At 37.7% G+C, this 10,964-nt stretch overlaps 1 protein-coding gene across 1 annotated transcript in view; it reads left to right on the forward strand.

Annotated features, from left to right (window-relative positions):
- UHMK1 (U2AF homology motif kinase 1) overlaps positions 1-10,762 on the forward strand; it is a 28,711-nt gene extending 17,949 nt beyond the window's left edge. The window contains exon 7 of the mRNA XM_023740042.1: positions 3,636-10,762. Coding sequence (XP_023595810.1) covers positions 3,636-3,782 — 147 coding nt within the window. The 3' untranslated portion in view covers positions 3,783-10,762. The remainder of the gene's footprint in view (positions 1-3,635) is intronic.
- Positions 10,763-10,964: the final 202 nt, after the last annotated feature.

The following is a 10,964-nucleotide window of genomic DNA, read 5'->3' on the forward strand; positions in this document are numbered from 1 at the left end:
GTAGTTCGGGAAACAGAATGTTGTTTTATTCTGTCTCAGGGTTTCTCAGCCTCAGCACTCTTGGCATTTTGGGTGGGTGATTGTTTGTTGTGGGCTGTCCTGTGCGTTGTAGGATGTCCAGTAACATTCCTGGTCTCTACCCATTAAGTGCCAGAGCCTCCCGGCTTCTCGAGTTGTGACAACCAAAAATGTCTCCAGACATTGCAGAATGTCTCCTGGGGACAAAATCACCTTTGGTTGAGGGTTTTTGTTTTATCCTGTGGTTCAGTATTACGAAAATTCTTGGCAACTGAAAAAAAAAATGGAAGAAATTTCACTCTAGTCAGTGAAAATGTATTGCCAACCTAGTAATAATAATATTTGCCTTGTTCAGTATCAAATGCTGAACCAAATGTTTTATTAATGTGTATTCATGCAACCAGTATTTACTGAGCATCAGTTACGTTTTAGGCACTCAGCATACAACAGTGATCAAAACAGACAAAACTATATATAGTGATAAGTGCTCTGGAGAAAAACAGATCGAGCAAGAGGCTTGGGCAAGAATGCTGGAGTGAGGTGGATTGTGGTTTTAAGTAGGGTGCTAGGGAAGAACATACCGAGGTTACATTTGAGTCAAGATTTGAAGCTGGTGAGGAAGAGAATTCTAGGGAAAGGAAACAGCAAGTTCCAAGGCCCTGACTATGCCTGACAGGTTCGAGGAGGCTGGTGCAGTTGCAGCAGAGTGAGGAAAGGAGAGAATGAGCCCAAAGAGGTAAGGAAGCAGAGGGGGCAGATCAAGTAAAGTGATCCTGTAGGCCATTGACATCATGTTTACTCTGAATGAGATAGGAAGGCCTTGGAGGATTTGGAACCAAGGACTAACATGATCTGACTTGATATTAAGCCAATGGCCAAAATGAAATAGCAGACACAGAACAGAGGAACATTTTGGGGGGAGCAGTTTTAAGAGGATATAAAAAAAAAGTCTTTATCAGTGAAAGGAAGGAGCCCTGGTGGTGCACTGGTTAAGAGCTCGGCTGCTGACCAATAAAAGTCGGCAGGTTGAATCTACCAGCTGCTCCTTGGAAACCCTCTGGGGCATTCTACTCTGTCCTATAGTATCAGTGTGAGTCTGAATTGACGGCAGTAGGTTTGAAATGAAAGGAAATTTGCTATGTTGAGGAGCTTTCACTACCAATTAAAGCAGAGTGAAAGGGGCTTTCAATAAAATCTTGGAGCCACAGATTTAATTTGTTTAGATTATTGAAAATCTCTGTGACCTAGTTGGCAAAGCCAGTCTTCATTTGAATTTTTCGATTCAAGTAAACATATGCCTTTTAAGGAATATTATAAAAGCCAGTGAAAAGTATATTATGGAATGCATCTTATAGTGCAACTCAAAAAAGTAGTGAAGTCAAAATTAAAATGATACAAGTGTAATATGATTATATAATTTCATAATAAGTTATAAAACAAGATGCTGTTTTTATTTACCATTCATTTAGCGAACTTTGTTGTATGGCTTTGGGAGTAATTAAGGTTAAAGGTTAGAAAAAGCATTATTTCTCTCAGACATCAAGTTCTAACTTTGCTTTTGTATTTAATGAGAAAGTATTTATTGCTAATTGGTCCTGCAGCTAGCATAAACTTTTATTTTTTTGTAAAAAGGAGATGAAAAATATTAAGCATTTCTAACTTAAAATAAGATGGATATTGACTGTTTATATTTTTCTTGATGTAATTTGATTATGTGAAGTACACCTAATCTGAAAGAAATCACATAAAATTTTATCCATAGAGTTTTTCTCATGCAGTTATATTTAAAATAAACAGCCTAAGTGACTAACTGCTTTGGCCATTAGAAGTGCTTTTATTTCTAGTTAGTGACACATTTTGGGGGGCACATTTACGAATAGCTGAAAAGCGCTGCTTACCTTTATCTATGTGAAAAAGGAACTTTTAGCATTTGCTGTTTGCTTTATCTTCAAGGGTAATGTATAGCGTGATAATAGTTTTGGAGTGGAAGATGCAAAACCAGTCCCACTTCTCTTTTTTTTAACAATGTATATATGAATTCAGAAGAATCCTGTCACAGGTCAAAATATTCTAGGTCTGGTGCCGCACATCATCACACTTAACAGAAATATTTGAGTAAGATAAGGAGTGACCAGTGATAGGCTGAGCATGATGCTTTGTTTATCAATGAAGGAGGATTTCATTTTAAAAAACACTGTATTTGGAATTGCCTCTTCTTTTCAGCCCTGGAGGTTTTTATAGTCTGGGGAAATAACATGTTTTGTCAAGTAAGAGATGGGCTACTGCGAAGGAGAGATGAAAAGGGCTAACCTGCGTCAACTCCTAGGCAGATCAGTTTTAGGAAAAGATACAAATCAACGTTAAGTCTGTGGAAATTTATTTCCTTCAAATTATCCATCTTTGCATCCCCTTTGAAAGTCTTTGAGTGTCCTAGGATGCTCACATGCCAGTTAGAAGACTTAATTTAGTGAATGAAGCATGGAACTGAGGAGGGAGAGGCAGTTCATTGCCTGGTTCACCAACTTACCAGGTAACTAAGGACAAGTCATTTCAGCTCCCTGTAACTTTTGCTTTAGGTCAACAAAAAGAACTTACAAGTTATTATGCTATATACTTTACATAGGAGTTCCTGGGTGGCACAGTTAAGTGCTTGACTACTAGCTGAAAGGTTGGTGGTTCGAATCCATCCAGTGGTGCCTCAGAAGACAGGCCTGGCTATCTGCTTCCGAAAGGTCACGGTCTTGAAAACTGTATGGAGCGGTTCCACTCAGCACAGAGGAGGTCGCCATGAGCTGGAATTGACTCCACAGCAACTAACAACAACATCCTTTACCTACCTCAGACAGGAGTTCAGAAGCCCTGGAATGGGAAATTACCTAGTTTTTAACTTCTTTTTTTCTATCGTATGGTTTATGGCTTCCACAAATCTTTTAATGGGCACAGTTTCCGGTGGCTTTTGATCAGTGTTTTTCTCCTTCCACTTCTAGAAGTGTAGGGCTATTTTTTAGGCACCTCTGAAGTGCCTTTGCTCTCTGGGCTGTTCCACCTGTCTTTGGCAAGTGGCCAGTACTTTTTGGCAGTCCTGTGGGAACTGGGCAAAAGGTTGGACATTTTTCATTCAACTTGTCTTTGATAGATTTTTCAGAATTGAACTCAGTTCTAAAAAAGTATATTAAACCTTAAGGAGCCCTGGTGGCACACTGGTTAAAGCACTCGGCTGTTAACTGAGGGTTCAGCGGTTCAAACCCACCAGCCCTCTCTGCAGGAGAAAGATGTGGCAGTCTGCTTCTGTAAAGATTTACAGCCTTGGAAACCCTATGGGGCAGTTCTCTCCCTGTTCTGTAGAGTATTTATGAGTTGAAATCAACTCAACAGCAATGAGTATCCTAAACCTTGCTGCTCAGAAGTGTGGCCCAGGGACCAGCAGTTAGTGTTGATGTCACTTGGGAATTTGTTTAGAAATGCACAAACTCAGGCCCCACCTTAGACCTAATGAAGCAGAATTTACATTTTAACAAGATCCCCATGTGATGCGTGCACATTAAAATTGGAGAAGCGCTATTCTAAAACAAGCATGATAAAAATGGAATTGCTTTGTTTTCTCTGTCCTTTTACAGGTCTTTGTGGAGTATGCAAATGCCGGTGATTCCAAAGCTGCTCAGAAGTTACTTACTGGAAGGATGTTTGATGGGAAGTTTGTTATGGCTACATTCTACCCACTGAGTGCCTACAAGAGGGGATACCTGTATCAAACCTTGCTTTAATCAGTAACCTAAGGACTATTTCCTCTTTCTCCTCTTCCGTTTCCTGGATTATTGTATTCCACATTTGAATGCAGAAGTACCTCTCAACCATTTAAAAGGGGTACTTTGTACATTTATTTAATCCTACTAATGTGCAGTCATTGCCCAGGCAGGGGCTGCATTGCAGACGTTTGGCACTGATTAGGACAAGACCTCTCAGCTATACATTGAGGGGTTCTAGAGCATCCATGTGGGCAGCCTTCTTTGTGCAGTAGGACAGGTGCTGCTCTTCAGTATGTAACCTAAAACGATACTATTTCTTGTGATCACGAAGAAGCAAGGATGACTAATATCATGTCATAGTGAATATTACTAACAGATTTGTTAAAGTTGGTGACATCACTTAGAGATTATTGCTTTATGTTGTCAGGTGGTTCTTATCGTTGATCTCCATAGCTGGCACTGGATTCTCTCAGCAATGTTAAGTAATTGTCAAACAGCAATTACCTACTGTGTTCTTAGCACAGAGTTGTGAATTTTGTTAAAAGGAGTACTGTAGTCCTGAATATTCCTTTAAAGAAACTGCAGTGAGCCTATCTACATTTTTTTTTTTAATTACAGCTTTTAAAATAGAAGCTGATGCTTGATCTTGCACAATTTTTATGTTTAGTATGTATGCTCGAGTGTGTGTGCAGGTGCGTGAGATTAGAGAAAATTTGAGTCAGCATACTTTATAGTATGAGTTTTGTGAGCTAATACAGTCTATACCCATCTTTTCCCTGCCTGTTTCATACCTGTAAGTTTTTGAGAGATGATCTGTCTGATACAAATGACAAAACAGTTCATTCCTTAGAGACTCAGAACAAACATGAGTCTGGACTTTTGGGGGTTGCGTTGAAACTGAAAGTGAATCTGAGAAACAGAAAAGGCTTTGCTACCCATGACTTGCCCCGTCCTTCAGTCTACTGGAGCCCCGGTTGTTTCTACTGACCGTCCTGCGATCGTCAGAAGATTCATTGATACATAGTTCTCACTTCCCCTGCCCCAATTTTCTGCCTCTTTATCCCTAGTAGAATGAGAAGCTAGAGGACCAGCGTCGCAGTTGGGCTGGCTTTTGGCTGCGAGGAGGTTTAGAAAGTGGAATTAGAAAGGAAGGGAAACTCGAAGAACTCTTAAAAAGATTCATAGCAATCTCATGCTTTCCTGAGCAGAGGATGTCACAGGTGGTTGTATAGTTTAGAGACTTATGATTATGGATTCCTTTCACTTTATGGTAGTTTACCCTTAAAGTATAAAAATTAGGACACCTTTATAAAGCACTGATTATACAAAAAAAACCAACAACAAGTTGTATAAAGGTTTTGAATTCTTTTCTGCTTCCTAACCTGAACGGGATTTTTATTTTCTTTAAGGAAAATGTCTTTTATATTTTTCCCTGCTGGAAGCCTCCTCCTCCCATTGTCTTTCCTCGTGTGCTGTTAGGTTACGGAGTGGCCAGTTAGAATTTATGTTTTAGAAGATGAATTATTTCACCCTGTTCAAGCCAATCACTATTTTATTTCAGTTGCATTTGTCAAAACATCCAAGAGTCTCCCTTAATATTTATTATAAAGCCAAATTTGGCTTAAGAAAGTTTATTTATGAACTGCCAAAAGGCCTTGTAGCATGGTCCCCAAGGGAAAATTATATAGTAAGCTTCCAGTGTGTGCCCTTAGAAGAATGATTTTATTTTAGCCCCTTTAGAGGTTGGTTAGTTGGTATATTTTCCAATAAGAATTCATGAGAGTCTACCCAGTTTTGTGGAGACCTAAGCTTTCCTAAAACAAGTGTTTGTATGGGTGGCAGCTTCCATGGTGATTAGAAACACCAGATCCTATATACTGATGAACAGAGTACAAATGAATTCTTTGAAGGGCGAGTAGTTTAGGTTAAGGGAGCACTGGTGGCACAGTGATTAAGCGCTCAGCTGCTAAACGAAAGGTTGGTGGTTTGTACCCATCAGCTGCTCCACGGGGGAAAGATGCAGCAGTCTACTTCCGTAAAGATTTACAGCCTTGGAAACTGTGGGGCAGTTCTACTCTGTCCTATAGGGTCACTGTGAGTCAGGACTCGACTCACCCGCAGTGGGTTTTTTGGAATCTAGATTAGCACATGTACCTTTCTCATCCCGTCTCCATCACCACCACCACCACCAAAAAAAAAGTCTTTACAAATAAACTGCAGGTATGCCTCCAAGATTAGTGATGCAGTATGCTGCTAACATCTTGATGCTGAATTTCACAGCCGCCTTTGATCATCTTACCGCTGATATATTCATATGTGTATGTAGTGTTTAACACTGTAGAATTTTATTACAGAAGATGCTTACTAGATTTTAGGGAAACTGAGGGGCAGTTAATGAACTTAAGTAACCATGCATTAAAATGAATATTTTATATTAGAGCTGCAGATTTGAAAAAAGATGCCTCCTATAATTTAAGTCATTTTATAGCTCTTAGCCCATTATTGCCAAAGATGAAACTTGCAAAGTCTCCCTTCCTACTCTGATGTAATCAGAAGTTTATATCTTACTGTCTTTCTTAAACCTGAACCAAATATTATCAAAAGATGCAATTTTCCTGATTCTTTAGGATGAAATATCTAGACAGGAATTTTGATCCCTTGAAGTTAATGTAAACCTAGACATTTTCTTTTTGAGAGGCAGGGTGAAGAGGTAAAAATTCACGTCACTTAACCCCTACCCTCTTGGGAAAATATTTATCTCAGGTAGTTTTTCTTTCCCTAAATTAATACTTGTTCTTCCTTTCCTCTTGCCTTCCCAATTTCTTCTTTATTATTCCATGGTATCTCCATGGCACATTTTACTGTAGAAAAGGTAGATAAAGTGATTATAGAAAATCTTTGGTCTTTGGAACACCATACTGAGAAGAGGTAGCTAGCCACTTCCAAAACTTTAGTACTACACTTAGAGGGAAAGAATAAATGGAGTTAGATCTGGATACCTCAGTAAGAGACAGCACTAGCTAAAATAGCTAAAGGTTGCATTTTAAAGGAATTAAAAAAAAAAAAATGTATCCTTCTGCAATAATAGCTCTGCATTTATTACCACTGGATGTCTTCCTTGTTTTACGGCCATCAGTATAGCAAGTCTTTCTAGAGAAATTCCCTTCTGCTATTGAGCCAACACTCTGAACGATTACTATAGAATAAAACCCATAAAAATAGTTTTACTCACCCTCTTGTGTGTGTTCTCGTTGAGACAAGAATTGCCTCCTTTTGGTACTTTAGCTGCTAAAGAGTACTGAGATATGATAAATTACCTTTTATAAAAAAAGAACTCTGAATTCTCATTTAACTTGCATATAGACCCATGTTACTTATATTTTAATTGTTGAGCAAATGTATCATAAGCAATGCTGCCAGAAGTAGTGCTGCCATCTAAAGGAAGTTTAAGAGAAACGATGGATGTAAGGTTTGTTTCTGTCTTGCCACACTTGTTCTCCCAGAAAATTACTTACCCTGGTAAGGGCATCAGTTATCTTTCTGGGATGACTTGAAGGCAGAGTGATAGCATTCATCACAGAGAATGCTCTTTCAGAGTTCATTTGAGTTCATTAACCAATTACAGCTAACTATAAAGTTTGGGCATCATTTTCTTCTTAGGTCTTACGTTCTGACTTTTAAATTAGGCCTAGCCTTCATAATTTCTACTATCAGTTATACTGGGCAGCATGATATTGTATTTTTTATAATTAATTTCTTGAAACTCAGCACCATAGTAACTGATAATCATCACAACAACATAGTCACCGGGCGGAGGATCGGGAGAGACCTCTATACCCAAGCGTTTTACCTAGAATCTTGTGCCAGGGTGCGTGCTAGGTGACTTAATTCAGATTAGGGCACAGATGGAATCACATCATGACTTTAGTCTGGTGCATGTGTAGATAGTCAAAGATTTATGCAAGTGCCTTCTGTTTACTGGAAAATATTAAAACTCATTTGGGTGAAAGCTTCCCAGATGGTAATAATTAATTGCACCTCTGCCTTTTCCATGGATAGATTGACTCAAGCAGTATAAAAGTCCAAAATTTCCTTGGTTCACATTTTGTGTGTATGTGTGTGTGTAAAACTGTTTGTATTTTATTTTTTCCAATATTACCCATGATGGAAAGCCAGAATTATCTGGCAGAATCTTAACCCTTGGTTCTAGTTCCATTTTTAATATCAGGTTCTTTCTGCAAATCTTATTCCACTATCTCTCTGATATCATTTATTTATTTCTCGTCAAGTGTGGTCACATACAGACCAGCCCTCGGTTACAATTAGCTCAAAAAATGTTCCATTTCCTCTTAAGGTGCTCAGTAAATCACCTTTATTGTGAGATGGTAGTCTTTCAAGTTAGTATTAGTTCTTAGCTTTCTCCATGAATATAAAAATGTTCAGCCTCCATAATATGGAACTCATCTGAGCCTTTTGTGGTATATTTGAGTAAATTACATTTTCATTGTCATAGAGAACCGTGGCTATTTTTGTTTTTGGAATATCCAGAATTATGGAGATTTTGTTTTGTTTTAGCTTACCTGATACCACAGAATATATCACGTTTATTATCCCAGTCACCTTCCCCACATTGTTTTTCACTATTTTTTAAATTATATGATGACCGGTAGATTCTCACAGTGGCATGTAATTGAAAAGTACTATGGATATTTAAGAAGAAAGGAAACAATTTTAACTATTTTTATTGTAATTTTATAGAAGAAATGGCCTGTAAAAGAAATGTCTGTAAACCAGAAAGCATTTGGGAAATTTTATATTTTATAGGTGGTGATTCAGGTGACCTTCAGCGTATAAGATAGATCAGTAGTTTACACAACCTTCGTTCTCCTGATGAAGTTTTTATTCATTTTCCTACAGCTGAGCACTTTGTTGTTCCCTTTGCTGCTTATATGAGGATTAATACTTTAAATTTGCTTTATTTGTGCTTTTCAGAGGGTTGTCATAATCATGGCAGTTGTGTTTGTGGCGTCAGAAATTCTGCTATCGAATGATTGCCCGAGTGTTATTTCTCGTTAAATACGGTGGCTGTCACAGTACTCTGAAGAAAAAAGGATGATGATTTTGAAAGCCATGTATATTTTATGACCTAGGTTCATAGTAATTTTAATTTAAGGGCAAAGGGAAGTAGTCTGTCTTGTTTGCCCTGTGTGACCATTAATCCTTATTGTGCAGAAGAGAACTTATTTTGTTATAACAAAAATAAGTCACATTCTGGAAAAAAAAACAAGCTGGACTAGCTATTTTTTGTTTGCTTGGTTGGGTTTTTTTTTTTTTTTTTTTTTGGGGGGGTGGAGGTGGGGATCCTCTACATAAGAATCAGAGCTATTTGCTACCATAAGCTCTTGATTGTTGGCAAAAGAATTATTTGTATTCACTTTTTATCCCAGATTGAAATTGCCTTCCCCTTCTAAGTTATCTTCCTTTACTAATACTGGTGATAGCAGGAACAGTGAGCTTGTAAAAGCAAGTGTAATGAGGTATTCTAAAATCGTGCATATGTGGAGTCAGAATCTCTTCAGTTATTTGAATTATCTATAGCCATATTATTTTATTAGCACTGGTTGTCAGAAGTCTGCCAGATTTAAGAGTAGAGAGGAGAGAGAGAATGAAAATAGCGAGATGCGGGAAAGAAAATGGCTTCCTTTCTTACTACTATTATATAATCTAAAAATGATATTTATTTTTTAAAATCCAGGTGTGGTACCTGTAGCAGAGAAACATTGGCTTCCTACACATCCCTCATTGTTCTCCTAGAAAATTACTGTAAAAGCTTATGAAACCAAATTAAATGCCCATGTTCCGTTTGGCCTAATTTTTAAAAACATTTGAACTCCAGCTTTTGTGTGTTTGGTGTACATCAGCACTCATGCCGATTAAGGTCAGAAAGAACGGGATTAACCATCTCCGTGTTTGCATTTGCCCCTTGGGTACAGTAGGTGGCATTAGTATGAACTAGCTGCAGAGTTACAGCACCTTGTGGAAGTAAGTGGTGTTTATTTATTATAACAAGAAAAAGTGAAGCTCCATCTCTGTAAAATATTTACTTTGCAGACTATAAAACTGTTGGATCTTTTCTTGCAGGATTTACTTGTCGATTCTTAATTCCTTTCTTTGAAAAATCTTAAATAATTTAATATTCCTTTATATCCTCTTAACGTTGTCAAAGCTGGGGTAGCGTGATTTCCACCCCCCCAAAAAAAAGGGCTCCGTCTTTGCTACCTTTGATCACTTTTAGAAATCCAGTTGTAATCAATAAATTTTAACAGTTTATGGCTTCCTGTATCAGCACTGGAGTGGTTGGTTGTGAATATTAAAACCTACTACCGTTTTCCCTCAATAATACGTAATTGCTGTGTTTTTGGTAAGAAGGTATGGCTGGAAAAAATGTGAAACATCACTTAAACCAAAGCCAGTTATAAGGAGTATTCTCTCCTGTTGGTTTACCTTCACCTCAGAACTACAAGAATATTACAGCACATAGTGACTTGCTGTCTGTAACATTTCTACCAGTTGATTCTATAGCATATTGGTCTTGGCATTTCTTGGCACTATGGTTCTCTGTTCTTGGCGATGTCTTATTGTTTGTGAGGATTTTGATTTTAAATAACTAAGTGGGACTATAAATGTACATGTGTGTCAATACCAAGAAGATCCTTTCCCAAAGCCCTAAATTTCTGGTTTCCATTCAAGTCTTTTAAACTTGTTTTTTTTCTTGCTGAGTAGCAAAGAACTTTTATTGTCCACTTCCCTAAATACCTAAAAAGTATGAACACTGCGTTACAGTTGACTGTATTGTGTAGTTTTTTGCTGAAAACTTTTCCTGTAAACACAATTGCCTTGTTCAGTTTAGCTGTAAACTGACTCACCATAAGATGCACTGTTGATACGCTTTCTGATGTGTGTTTGATAAAGGTGATCAAATAAAGACGAAAAATAAAGGAATTGCTTTTTCATTTCAACTATTTCTGCACTTAGTATAAACAGTCAAATTCAGATAACAGGGAAATACACTTATTTTATTATTTACTTTTTACTGAAAGCTACCATTGAAAAACTTCCATGTAGCGTCAACCATCCATTTCTAAAGAAGATGAATTTTCCTTTTTGGAAATAGTGCATCAAATTGACAGTATTTTGGAA

The sequence above is a fragment of the Trichechus manatus genome, unplaced genomic scaffold (assembly GCF_000243295.1).
Source record: "Trichechus manatus latirostris isolate Lorelei unplaced genomic scaffold, TriManLat1.0 scaffold00145, whole genome shotgun sequence".
NCBI lineage: Eukaryota > Metazoa > Chordata > Mammalia > Sirenia > Trichechidae > Trichechus > Trichechus manatus.